This window comes from Typopeltis vanoorti, chromosome 13 (assembly GCF_054136105.1).
Source record: "Typopeltis vanoorti isolate ZY-2024b chromosome 13, IOZ_Tvanoo_1.0, whole genome shotgun sequence".
Lineage (NCBI taxonomy): Eukaryota > Metazoa > Arthropoda > Arachnida > Uropygi > Thelyphonidae > Typopeltis > Typopeltis vanoorti.
Genome location: NC_143561.1, coordinates 36,606,914 through 36,622,279, shown reverse-complemented (window position 1 = coordinate 36,622,279; position 15,366 = coordinate 36,606,914). Strand labels below are relative to the sequence as shown.

The following is a 15,366-nucleotide window of genomic DNA, read 5'->3' as shown; positions in this document are numbered from 1 at the left end:
ATTTAATGAAACATTGTAAAGATTTGCACTTAAAACTGAGCGACAATCAAGATTCCGACAATCGCGATGCTGATGGTATGACTTTATTTGAGAAATTAAAAACTTTGCAATGTTTTATTAAAAAAGAGTCGGCTCCTCAGGATGTTTTAAATCATATATAGGAAAATAAATTAACTGGCACGTTTCCGAATACTGAGATTGCGATGCGTATTTATTGAACATTACCAATATCCGTAGCATCAGGAGAAAGAAGTTTTTCAAAACTGAAACTAATAAAAAATTATTTGCGGTAAACAATGTCTGGAGAGCGTCTAACGGATTTATCAATTATATCAATTGAAAATAATATTATGGATTCATTAGACATTAAAGATATTATTAAAAATTTTGTGGCAGCCAAAGCAAGACGGATAAATATGTAAAATAAATCTATATTTATACTAATTGTTATATAGTTAAAAGCATGAATCCAAATTATCTTCGTTATGTAATATTTCTTTTTATATTAAAATAAAAGTAATTTATATATATATATATATATATATATATATATATATATATATATATATTGCGAAATATAAAATAAAATATAAAATTTCGAAAATAAAATTTTTCGCAAAAATTTTTCATGGAAACTTATTTTGTGGTGGGCGCTGAAAAAAACGTTTTGCACAAGGGCGCCCCTATCCACGGCGCGGCACTGGTCACCAGGAAACTGCAAGAAAACCTGCAGAGATTAGAGCACTGGTTCTCCAATTGGAGATTGCAAGTAAACCTTCAGAAGAGCACTGCCATGCTTTTCATTAAAAATTCAATATCTCCTAAAGAAGACATCTTCCTATTTAATATCAAAATTCCCTGGAAAGCAGAAGAAAAATATCTCGGTGTACTGCTGGGCAGAAAACTAACCTTCAGCCCACATACAAAAGCCTCATATGCAAAGACATCAAAAGTCATCGCACAGCTCTACCCTCTTATCAATAGGAATAGTCAACTAGATACCAAAATCAAATTGCTTCTCTACCAGTTGATGATTCGTCCCATTATTACTTATGCGTCCTCCGCCTGGAGCCACACTTCAATCACAAATATCCTTAAACTACAGAGAGTGCAAAATAAATGCTTACGCATGATTCTAAATGCGCCATGGTATCAGAGACGTTTAACTTCATCGAGACACAAATATCCCCTATATATACTTTTTCCTGCAATCTTTAGCAGTAAAGTTCTTCGCAAAATTGTCCACACACCCAAATGAATTAGCTCAACAAGCAACAAACTATGATGAATCGGATTTCCTCAGATATAGGAGACCAAAGGCCATCCTAGTTCCTAACGAGGATCTATAACTCGCACCCACTCGGGCAGAGCACTTAGCTCATAAACTTTCCCCTACACAGTAACCTTATCAGATAGCAGGGATTATAAAAGCATTTTGCTTCAACCTTATAAACAGTAAATGTTCTGCGTTCTACAGTATACATTTTGAGTCGACAGCTACATTCTGCAGTGTCGAGTAGTTAATATAATATAATAGTTAATATAATATATACTTTGATTAAAGATTTTGCGGTGGAGCGTGTAAGACGATTTTAAAAATTAATGTTATAATATGATATAATATAAGTGAGGGTACGCTAGGCTTAGAAAAAGTTCTTCTAGTCAGTGACTAGAACAAAACGTACGATCTTTCTTTGGGCGGTCTAGTGCTGCTTCATTGGTACAGGCTACTAGAATACCCTGAATGAGTACAACTTGTCCTCACAGAAGAAATAGAATTGAGCAATATATCCAGTGAAAAAAAGAAAAAAAAAAAAGACAAACATGCAGGAGAACAAGCATATTAACCAGTCATAATATTTTGGCCTCATGGCCTTAATAAATTAGTCCTCAATTACTTTAAACTCGTCGCGCACTTTTACATAAATAAGATGTAAAAGTAATATGCTGTAAGAATTCAAAAATAATTCAGTTTCTCACACCAAAGAAAGTTACTAATGTTAGATAGTAAGTTCATAGATAGTAATGTCACATAGTAAGTTAAAGTTACTAACTCCAAGGATGTCCATAATAATAATAATAATAATAATTTTTATTAAATAAAATTATCCTATGGAGTATTTAAACATAGTCAATTAAAACCTAGGATTTTACTTTCTGTTCAGTACAAAATGTAGAGTATAATTATATTTCTTTAAATATAAACATATATTTTTTTTTCAATATTACTATATCATAGTTTATTATCATACAGCGTATTTACATATACAGTACTGTATAAAATTAAAAACATCATTAATGTATTTTTATCATTACAAAAATTCAGTTTCAATTATTGAGTACATTCATTTTTGATAAGTAATGTGTGTGTGTGTGTGTGTGTGTGTGTGTGTGTGTGTGTGTGTGTGTGTGTGTGTGTGTGTGTGTGTGTGTGTGTGTGTGTGTGTGCGTGCGTGTGTGCGTGCGTGTGTGCGTGCGTGCGTGCGTGCGTGCGCGCATCGATTTCTGGCATAGGCAAGCGGGTTTTTAGTGCCGAAAACTCTAGTGTTTCGTCCCGTAAACTCAAGAAAATCGACCATAGAACCGACACTATTTTGAGACAGTAAATATAGTGTTAGGATTAGGGACCACGAGATGGCGGCACTTGTTGGTCGCCTCTCTTCACCGACGCCATGTATAATTAGTGATAGACTTAAGCCAGTATCTCTGATTGGCTACCGGTGGTGATGTGGAAAGTCGTCCAGGCCTGGGATCATCACCGACAGACGTTCTGCCCTTTTCAAAACGCTTAAACTAATCATAGCACTGCGTTTGGCTCATTCAGTCCTCCCAGTATGCTTGCTTAAGCAATTGAAATGTCTCAGCAAACTTTTTACCAAGTTTGCAGCCAAATGTCACACACACACACACACACGCGCGATGTTGTTCAAGCTCTTTCATCGTCAATTTGTCATTAATCCGATGAAGGGCTTGTGCACGTGCTCACTTCAGCGGATGTAACGCGACGAATAATGCTCATAGCATAACGGGGGAAATGGCATTTTGTTGTCAAAACCTACCGCTAGGTGCACTCAATAACCGCACTGCGCTCTCTGTGCCAGTTGGTGTGCTATTTAAAAAGTTCGGTCCTTTCTTGAACACTTGACGTACGAGGGTAGTCTGAAAAGTTCTCGACCTCGACCATAGATGGCAACACTATCGGCAAGATTTGTTTTTCCAAGTTGGTACATCTGACATAAGCATCCATGTGAATTGCAATTCATTCTATCAAGTAGTTTGTTTTTTACAGCTGTCAGAAGCAAATGTTGTGTGTATCCCTTGAAATGGATAAAATTGAGTATCGTGTGGTTAAAAAATTCTTTGTAAAAGAAGGTTTAACGCCAAACGAAATTCATTTGAAGTTCCTAACAGTTTACGGACACTCTTCTCCTTCGTTTTCGACAATTAAGAAATGAGCTGCCCAGATTAAACGTGGCCATACCAGCCTTGAAGATGATTCGCGTGAAGGATGTCCAAAAAGTGTAACAACACCAGAGATCATTGATCAAGTGCACAATATGGTATTGGATGGCCGGCGAGTCAGTGCGTGAAATTGCTGAGACTATAGGCATTTCAAAAGAACGTGTAGGATATATTTTGCATGAAGAATTGCAAATGAAAAAGCTTTGCGCAAGATGGGTGCTGCGCTTGCTTACAGCAGATCAAAAACGCACTCCCATGAAAATCTCTGAACAGCGCTTGGAGTGTTTTAACAAGAATAAAATCGATTTATTACTATCCTTAGTAATAAACTTGGATTCACAATTACACACCAGAATCCAAACAGCCGTCAAAACAGTGGACAGAAGCCGTCGTTTAGCACCAAAGAAGACAAAGTCGGTTCTAACATCAGGAAAGATCATGGCATCGGTGTTTCGGGATGCTAAAGACATTTTGTTTATGAGTTATCTTGAAAAGGATAAAACAATAACCAGTGAATATTATTCCGATCTTTTAACCAGACTAGACGAAAAAATTCGTGAGAAAAGACCCGGTTTGCAGGAAAAAAAATCTTTCATCAGGACAATGCACCTGCCCACAAAAGTGTTTTGGCAATGGGAAAATTAAGGGATCTGCACTATGAATTGTTGTAAAATCCGCCCTATTCCTATTCCCCATATTTAGCTCCCTCTGACTTCTATCTCTTCTCAAAACTAAACTCTTCCTAGCTAGTCAGCGTTTTTCTTCGAATCAACAGGTGATTGCAGCTGTAGAGGGGTATTTTGCAGATCTTACTGAGAACCACTACAGGGACGGGGTAATGGCGCTGGAGCATCGCTGGAATAAATGTATTAGTCTTACGGGAGATTATGTTCAAAAATTAAAATAATTTTGAAATTATAAATTCGTTTTTTTTTATTGTTTGGCCGATTACGTTTCAAACCACCCTCGTATATACGAGGGTGGTCTGAAAAGTTCTCGGTTCCGTATCTCTAACTCTCTCTCTCTCGTAGACAAGAGAGAAATAGAGATCATTGTATTGGTGGTTAACTGAGATTTCAAAGAATGATTGATATTAAGCAGAGTACTTAGATTTTTATTGCACATTTTCAATTATCAATATTTCGTTAAACTTGCTTGCACTATTCGGAAAAGCCTTACTCTCGGACTTTGCTGTAGCCCTGTTATTTAATAATTTTCTTCGTCGCGTTTTTAAGACTGATTCTTTGGTCCTTGCTTTGTGTGTGTGGGTGTGGGTGGGTATTTCATAAACCTATAGTTATATTCGTACCATGGGTGGGCTACAGATTTTTTTCCTTATTTTTATTAAATTTATGTATTTTTTTTGTATTTATCTTTTACATAGTGCATAAACTCTAATCTAGAGACCAAACATGCAACTTTATTTTGGGGACTTTGGTCTCACACTAGATAATGTAATTCATCTCTCACCTACAGCAGATTTCGAACCCACAGTCTGTTGGGTGGAGAGCGAATTACACTAACCACTCGGCCAACCAGGCCAGCATTTAAATAATAAGGCACTATCTGAAATGATTACATAAATGAAAATTAGTTAAAAATGCAGTATCTGAACCGAGTAAAAGAATGCTTAATCTACTATTCCTGTAAAGCATCAATGAATGCAGTTTTATATGCAAAATATTCAAATTGTTTTTAACGATGCATAAATTTTTTTTATGTAGAACTTATTAAACAATTAGTTTAACAAGTTATGCATAAAATAAATGATAATTACTCGTATTTACCTGTTTATTGTTATTATTATTATTATTATTATTATTATTTAGCAAACTTGTAACAATGCTATTCCGATAACATTTATTTGTGTAATCATATTTATTATTATTATTATTATTTTTTTTTTTTTTCACAGCATCTCCATGGGTCGAGCACGTAGTGGATGCTAGGCAATTTACTTACTTAACCAACAGCATACAAGAACCAAAATATGACGAAGGCTACTGGGATGGATCAGAATTAACAATCACTGAAGGAACTTCAACTAGTGATGTGATAGCAAATACATTGCAACATGTATATTGAACTTTTTTTTTTTTTTTTCAGTCTTAGAACTATGATGTCCTTATAACACCCCGATGTACATACAATGAAAATTTCGCATCCGGACATACGATTGACGTATTTAAGTTTTCTTTATTACAATGATTCCTCAGCCATTCAGTTGCCCTTTTGTTAGGAAATTTAAATTCGAATCCCGTCTAGGAACATCAAGAATCTTTCTAAGACTTAGGCGGAAACTTTATTAATTAAGCGCCGAAATACGCAGGAAGCAAAATTTGTGAACCAACACCAATGTGTGATTTTTTCCATTAAAATATAAAAAATTACAAAAAAGAAATAATAAATACTAAAAATGAAATACTTTTCTTTTAAGATAAAAAAAATCTAAATCTACTTAGTCTTAAAACATTTTTAATTTGTTTTCATTATTTCACGACCCCCCTCAACTAAACTTACGGCCACCAAGTGGGCCGCGGCCCACAGTTTGGGAAGCGCTGCCTTAGAAGAAATATAAGATCTGATAATGTTGGAGTCTTGACAAGTAACAGACTGATTTGGAGGAAAATTGTAGATAGGAAGTTAGTAATGATGTAAATTTTTCATGTAGTACTATCATATCCTGTACATCCTTTGAGGTTACATGTCAGGAATTTGATGATGATGATGACATTTTTGTTCTAGATGTTTATCAGAACTTTCCAGATCCCCCCCCCCCTCGTATTTAGCATACCGCTCTATTAACTTACTCATGTGAAAGGGTATTTCAGAAGTGATACCGAATCACTTGTGGGTCTGATGAGACCCAGAAGTGATTCGGTATCACTTCTGGGTCTCGTCAGTGGGCCCAGTCAGCTCCCACTGAGAAGACCTCAATAAAGGGTATTCGATATTTTTTTTTGTCACTTTAAAGTATCATATATGGTACAGAACAGTCAGACATTGAAACTGTGATATTATATACAACTAAAATAAACTTATTAACTTTTTTTTTTAAGTCAGGAGTTTCTAGCTTCTGATCTCAGCATATTATATGCAATTTAAAAATTGTAGGTTTGATATACTTTGGAAAAAGCTTTATGTTCATGTAAAAAATTTTACAGAATTTTGCGAGGCTTTAATGTTTTATTCTTAAATTTCGTTCACGATAATTAGTAATTATATAAATAAAGTGACACGAGGCTTCTCTAACTCATGGTTTTGAATTTGGACATATAGCTATTAAGTTGTCCATTAAGAAAATATGTTTTCACAATTAAAAAAACGTTCATGAAATATAAACATACTTCAGAATATGTGCAATGGTTATTGTGATATTTTGAAAATTATTCTTATTTATATATTTGATATTCGTATTTATATATTTTGATGCTGAAAATACTTTTCGTTGTTAATGTATACAACTGTCTTGTTACTACTCACATCTTGTTACTGTATTAACATAATTGCTTGTCATAAGCAAATTATTAAGATTGTTAAAATACGGGCAATCGCCATGGGATAAAAAAATTGTCTTTTTTATGTGTAATGAATAAAATACTTTACTGTAACATGCTCAAGTTTCTTAACATTTCTTGTATGAATATAGTATTTCTGTTTAAATAAACTGTTGTTGTTCCCTCTGGTGTTCATTTAATTATCACAATAAGCAGACTATTTTCTACTGGGCGCATGCGCCATCGCTTGTGCGTAACTTCGCATTGTGCTTTCAAGTAGTGTTTATCGTCTGCATAGAATATGGAATGTCGGGAAGACCTACACAGAAAAAGTGTTTCAAGTCAAAAATAATAAGAAACTGAAGATGATATTTATTATAAAGCTGCGCGTGGTATTGTAATGAAATATATATATGAACAAATTACATTCATTCCTCTTTATATGACTTACGGAACTTATCCTGAAAGAGCTACAAAAAATCCAACATATAAAAATTTTACTTACTGCTTATACGTCACTCGGAAGCGACCTAACAGTGGTAGTTTTTATTTTATTATTACGATGAACAGACCACTGATATCACTGAAACCTAAATCAGTTTTAAAAATAACAACAAATAAAAATACAGATTGATGATACAGGTTTTGATTATCATGAATTTCAAAATAACTAATAATTATTTTCTTCACTCGCATTTATAAAACGCGTGTGTCAGAGACAGTGTTGATAGTTCCACAGCGGCCGCATTCGCTTCCAGGCACCACTATACACGCGCAAATGATAGCAGCGACTTAATGACATCTCATTGGCGCTTGTTTCAGGGCAATTGTGCTGATTTGTTTACTTCTTAAAGTTAACTTGATTATGAACAATTGATCATGGAGCGTTTCCTGAATAGTGATAGAAATCTAGTGGTGGGAAAGAAGCTACTCGGAGTGTGAAAACAAGAAGGTATGATGAGAACTATTTATCACTAGGCTTTACGAAAACTGTAATCAATAATGAAGAACGCCCGCAATGTGTAATCTGTTTAAGTATTTTGGCTGCAGATAGTGTGAAACCTAACAAATTAAAGAAACATTTAAAACCAAACATTCTGAGTTTACAAATAAACCAAAAGATTTCTGGAAATACAAAAGAGACAACAAACAGCTATAGTGGAGACACCGAAGTATTCAAAATGAGTATGTTTTTCAATGTTTCTGAACGTGATATATACACTTTCCTAATATGTTTATCCTAATATATGAATATCACCTACTAGCCATGAATGACCCAACGGTCCATTTAGGACTACGGGAGAGAACAGAAGAATATGTTTATTACAAACATTAACTAATTTCTTTGCCGATTTAAAAAAAAAAAAAAAAGTTCATAATCCTTGAATTGGTGAACCAGTGTTAAACACCGACGTTGTTATCTAGTACTCTTATGTATATGATTTCATTAAAACAGCTTAAGATATTAAATAAAAGGGTGTATTGAAATAACTTTAAATTTTAAAAATGTGTTTCTTAAATTGAAAAAAAGCGAAACAAATTTTAAACTGTATTTAACATAGAAACTATATTTCATATAAATGGTTACTATAATTTCCATGTATATATAAACCAACCCTAAAAATTGAATTCACAACACATGGAAATCATACTGCACGCTTGTGCAAAGCTTAAATCAAAATATTTAGTAACCATTTATATGAAATATAGTTTCTATGTTAAATACAGTTTAAAATATTTTCGCTTTTTTTTTTCAATTTAAGAAAAAACATTTTTAAAATTTAAAGTTATTTCAATACACCTTTTATTTAATATCTTAAGCTGTTTTATTATATAAAATGCATGTTATCATTTTATGTAAACAGCTGTTAAAGTTCTGACCCAACAAATTAACGCAACCTTTACAGCAGTCACTACTTACACAACTACATGCCAGAAGATATCATGAACCTGATCCAGGAAAAAATAAGGCTAAAAAAAAGGTTTCATGATACCAACGCACCACAAGACAAACGAATCCTGAACAGTCTCAATTCTGCATTGAGATATGCCCTTAAAGCATATAGAAGTCAACTTTGGGAAGAAAGACTGACTTCTATCTCTGTTGACAATCGCTCCATTTGGAATCTAATCAGAAAGATCAAAAAAAAATCTCTTTCCCCCCCCCCCCTCTCCTAACAGATCTCGGCCTTATCCAAACCGATGCAGATAGAGGCGAAACAATAGCAGAAAACTTAGACAAGCAATGTAAACCTTCATATGAACATCCTGACTTCATTCACATCTAAAAGATCCATCGACATGTCGTGTTCATTAAAATCTGTAACCGGCTCCAATCAAATTGCACCCACATCACCAGCAGAATTATATGACATAATCAAGAAATTAAAAAAACAAAAAGGTTCCTGGACCTGACGGAATCACCAACAAGGTGATTACAGTTATTGTACATCTGACCAACATAATTAATTCCATCCTCTGTTTCAAACATTTCCCTTCCTGTTGGAAGGTGCCGGATATAATTCCAAATCAAAAGACCGGAAAATACCCGCACCTGCCTCAAAATTATCGGCCAATCAGCCTCATCTCAAATCTGGGTAAAATCGCAGAATCCGTACACAATTTAAACATTCTTCCTAAAGAGCAGTTTGGATTTCGTCAATTCCATAGTACCACCTAACAGACACATAGACTTAGTCGAATGCATCTCCATTGGATACAATTGGCATCAATGCACTGGGGCTATTTTCCTTGACATAGCCAATGCATTTGATAAAATTTGGCATTTCGGATTACTGCATAAACTAATCTCAACTGGAATACCATTGGAAATGGTTCACCTAATTAAATCATACCTTTTTGACAGGCGCATGCAAATCAACATCAAAGGTGCGGTTTCTGCACAGAAACGTATCTTGACTGGAGTCTCACAAGGATCCTTACTAGCACCGATTCTGTTTTCCATATCCATGTGTGATATCCCGCATTGTCGTCTATCATGGTCCTCTACGCGGAATGATACAGCAATATTAGCCAGATCTCTACAGCCGCATGTTGCCATCAGAAAACTAGAAGAAAACCTACTACTGATTGAAAAATGGTTCTCCAAATGGAGACTGCAGATGAGTCCCCAGAAAAGCATAGCTGATATTCACCAGAAGACCGATGCTTCCTAAAGGGAACATCTTCCTGTTTAACACAAAAATCCCGTGGCAATCAGAAGTCAAATACCTTGGTGTACTACTGAACAGACGGCTAACCTTCAGCTGCCATACCAAGGCTCTCTGTGCAAAGGCATTGCAAAAGCCATTGCTCAACTCTATCACCTAATAAACAGGAACAGTAAACTAAACACCAGAATCAAACTAATCATATATAAATTGATGGTTCGTCCAATACTCACCTACGCTTCTCCTGCTTGGAGCCATACCGCTGATACTAAATTCTCAAGTTACAACGAGTGCAAAATAAATGTCTACGTATGATCCTAAACGCTCCATGGTTCGTTAGAAATGTGCAACTCCATTGGGACACAGATGTCCCCTATATTTACACTTACCTGCAGACTATAGCAACAAAGTTCTTTTTAAAAGCATCTGTACACCCAACAAACTGGTTCAACTAGTTGCAAATTACGAAGCAACGGATTTCTTCAAACATAAAAGACCAAAATCCATCTTAAACTCCAATTCTGATGTTTAATCTCCAAATCCGCTCAGGGCGAGCAATTGGCTCATAAATTTTTCCACTCACTGTTTCCTTATCGTATAGCGGGGAGTATGAAAATCATTTTGCTTCACCCCTTAAATCAGAAATGTTACTCGTTAATCATTTTATGTAAGTGTTGGTTATGGCTTGTTCTTGCTCGTGGTGCTACAGGAAAAGATCGATCTTTTGTAAATGTGTTGGTTCTATGGAAGGAACACAGTAAGAAATTCAACTTATCTCTGTATACAGGGTAATATAAAGTTTAATATCTTTGTAAAATAAGCGCTATTATGATTGTTTTTTTTTTAAAGAAAACGACAAAAAAATCAGTTGGAAGTAATATGTGAAAATTTCTTTATTGTCGTGCAATTAAAGTGTAAATAAAATCCGCTCATTTAAGCATTAGTAATGCAATATAATATGCAGTATTTTTACGAAGGATAGAAGGGAGAAGAGGAAGAGAACTTGAAAATCCAGTTACAGTTGAGATCTGTGACTGCAATACCAGTAAACGTTTTTCATGTGGCGCCATCTGGTGTGAAGTGGAGACTCACAAGATGAAATACATAGTCGGGTGATGTTACAGACCTAGTGGATCGGTTACAAGTGATGAAGAAATGCATCACCAAATAGAAAAGATGAGCGCGAAAAGAATAATCAGAATGGGAGACTTAAATTATCCAAATATTGATTGGGTAGCATTAAAATCTCATGAGAAGAATGAAACTGAATTTACTGAGCAGTTGAGAGACAACTTTCTCAAGCCGTATGTGACAGAAGAAACTCGATGGAAAATATTGTTAGGTTTAATTATAGTGTCAGAGGGTGTTTCAATTAATGACGAAATTATTCTGCCTACGGTTGGTGACAGTGATCATGCGGTGCTCTCTTGGGAAGTGATTACGTTTATGAATGTTGCATTCAGAAAAGGTTACACGTTGAACTACAAAGCAGGAAATTATGAACAACTGAGGAGTATTCTGAGTTCAGTGGAATGGGATCGGTTGCTTGATGGAAAGAATAGCAACAAGGCATGGGAAGCATTTAAACAACACTTGAATGATGCAATATCAGAATGTGTCCCGAGAGTTCGAAGAATAAATAGGGTAGGAGTTAAATGGATGTGTAATCTTATTATTTTATTAAGAAAATGATGATATGGAAGGAATACCGCATGCATAAGGATGAAGTCCGTTATGAAAATTATAAGCAGCAAGCTAGAATAGTCACAACTGTTGTATGGAAAGTCTGAGTATGAAAAGAAACTGGCTCTGCATGCTAAAGACAATCCACAAGAATTCTATCGATATGCTGCACGTAAAAAAAAGAATGAATATGAAAGAATAACTCTTCTGAGTGCAGATGGTGTCAGGGTGACAGATTCAGAAGAGATTCTTGAACAATCTCTTCTGAATCTGTAAAATGAGTGTCCATTTTGCTAAAAGCTATCAATTTGGTGTATGCAGCATTGAGCTCACTGCTATCTCTTCACTGGCTTAAGAAACTCAGATTATGAAGACGAGGTATTTGAGCTGTTGCACAAATTGAATAACAATTCAGCAACAGGAACAGATTGGTCAATAGCACAGGTGCTAAAAGTGTTCAGATGAACTGGCTATTTCTATGACCAGGCTATACAATTTGAACCTCAGAACAGGGAAGATTCGGCAGGAGTGAAAAGAATTTATGGAAATTCCATTGCACAAGGGTGTTGTAAAGACCGACGTATTCAATTATCAACCAATCAGTATTTCAGCAGTGGTGGTGAAGATTTTTGAAACGGTGGTTAGAACTTGCATTCAAAAACGGGTTGACAGTGAATCTATCTACACTTTACAATGAACAGCATGGGTTTACTAAGGGAAGGTCATGTTGTAGCAACTTGCTGACATACTATAATAATGTTGCCATTGAACCAAATAAGGGGAATAGATATCCCATGATACTTTGGATTTTGCTAAGGCCTTTGACACAATACAGAATGGAAGACTGTTGCATAAATTGGAGAAAATGGGTTTGGATTATAGAATATTAGCACAGATAAGAGGATGGCTGACTGACAGATATCAAAAAGTGGTATACGGAGGATGTGAATCTGCAAGATTTAAGGTAACTAGTGGTGTACCAATTAGTCCACTGTTATTCAATCTATACATTAATGATTTTGGGAAGGATTTGACAAGCGACATACAGCTATTTGATGATGATGTAAAAATATGTAGGGTAATCAGGAATGCTGCTGACATGCAGTACTTGCAGAATGGTTTGAATAAGCAGGAATTGTGGGAATGTGAAAATCTATCATCTCAATGTCAATAAATGTAAAATCATTCACTTCGCCGTGATTAGATATCCAATGTCATATTTTATTGGTGGAAGTTTTCTAGAAAAAACTGATCAGGCTAGGGATCTTGGAGTGTTAATAGATAGGAAGTTGAAATTTGGGGATCATGTAGCAAAGATAGCAAATACAACTCAAAAGATAATTCCAATGTTGAAACGAACACTTTCACGTATAACGATAAAGATGTCACTTGGCCTCTTTACAAGGCCTTGATAAAACCTCACTTGGACTATTGTGCGCATGTCTGGTTTCCGTTGTGATTCTGATACAGTGGAGAGAGAGAGAGAGAGAGAGAGAGAGAGAGAGAGAGAGAGAGAGAGAGAGAGAGAGAGAAAGAACACAAAGGAGAGTGTTCAAAATGATATTTGGATTGTGGAATACTGATTATGTAGCCAGATTGAGAATTTACAGACTACAGACACTAGCGGGAAGGAGAAAGGGGGGGGGTGATATGATTGAGACTTACAAACTTCTGAAAGGGTCATACAGGATTTCAATTGATGGAATTTTTTCAATTTATGGAGGGTAGAAAAACGACGAGAGAGCATCCTTGGAAACTGAGAATGAATGCCTCTAAGATGTTTGTGTGGGGGAGGAGGGGGTGAAGGCTAGATTTTTCTTCTCTCCGAGGGTGGTGCGTGATTGGAATGGATTTGCTGTTGGATGTTGTGGGTGCAAGAAGTGTGAATGAATTCAAGAATAAGTATGATAGCAATTGCGTGTAGTATGTGGCCTCCCTCGATGAGTCCCTGACACCCTGGAGATCTCTCTTAATAATAATAATAATAATAATACTTGTTAATCTTCTGAAGAAAATGAACATTTCATATATTATATTTTATGAAGTTGCAAGGCATGTTCATTAGCATGCGAGAAAAAAATTCAAAGTGAATAGATTCCTTATAAATTTATGGATATATCGTTTTGTGTAAAATATTGTACTATTGATTGTATTTTTTAAATCTGATCCCCATTGACAAGTCGTTAAACTAATACGATATTATTATTAGTACTATGGATAAAGTAAGGTCAGATAATCCACTGCAGAGGCCAAACAGAAAAAAACTTCCATTAGCCACTTGATACATCCAAAAAACAAGATGGTGCTCGTATAGAATTCAAGGGTGAAAAGCGCTTATGTGAATCTAATACATAGTACATATTTAGATGGGCATGATATCTAATATCTATTGTATGTGCCGAATGGATAGCGAATCCGCTTTCCAAACATCAGTCTGTGGATTTGAATACCAAAGAGATGATATTCCCTACATTATAACAACCTTGTTGTTGTTGTTATTATTATTATTATTATCATCATCAACCTTTCCTCACACAAACGAACATTCTCCACTAGGTCCACGAGCAACCCAGTCGATGTGGTTCCCCACAGTAACAAAAGAACTATCACTGGCAATTCAACAAATTAACCCTAACAAAGGACCGGGGATAGACGGAATCAGACCAAAAGACACCAAGAAACACTTAACCAACCTACTTCCAGTTATACAAAAACTGTTAAATAAAATCTTCAAAACGGGACACATATCAGAAACACTAAAGACTGCATTAATCACACTATACAAACATGGAAAAAGAAACATAAGTAATTACCATCGTCACGTTCTCTCAAATAGAACACAAGTCACAAAAATAGGTACATGTCACAGTCGGAGTATACAAGTAAAACACGGTGTACCTCGAGGTGCCATATTATCACCCACTCTATTCAACATATACATTAACGATGTTCATATCATATCCATAAGAAGTCAAATATTTCAATCCGCAGATGACACTGCACTACTAGCAATCCACTCAGACATTAACACAGCTCTCTGCAAAGCACAACAAGACCTAAACGAAATCACAACATACTTCCACCAAAACGCAATTCTAATCAACGGCACCAAAACACAGATGTTGATAATACACAACCCAAGAATCATACGCCCCGCATCACTATCGATACATTGTCACACACACACACACCGCTGCATTAACAACAAAACTACCTGCCAATGTTCCGAAATTAAACCTGTAACACATGCAAAATACCTCGGTCTCTACATAGATTCCCACCTTAAATGGACCAACATATAGAATACCTACACACCAAACTCCGGATCATCGCAGCAAAACTCTTCCTAGTTAAAGACATTATTCCACCCAACATAAAAAAACTCCTATATCACGTATCTACGAATCCCTACTCAGATACGGAATAACAGTCTATACAAATACATCAAACAGCCACCTAACAAAATTAGAAACACTACACAAGAAAATCGTGTCAACAGTGATCTGGACACCTTACACGCAACAACTAATATCCGACAAGCACATGGCGATACA

At 35.6% G+C, this 15,366-nt stretch overlaps 1 protein-coding gene across 1 annotated transcript in view; it reads left to right on the top strand.

Moving 5' to 3' along the window:
* The window catches only part of LOC150100051 (uncharacterized), a 49,066-nt gene extending 43,519 nt beyond the window's left edge, over positions 1-5,547 (top strand). Inside the window, exon 9 of the mRNA XM_090403204.1 lies at positions 5,378-5,547. Within this exon, the coding sequence (XP_090259330.1) occupies positions 5,378-5,547 (170 nt within the window). The remainder of the gene's footprint in view (positions 1-5,377) is intronic.
* Positions 5,548-15,366: the final 9,819 nt, after the last annotated feature.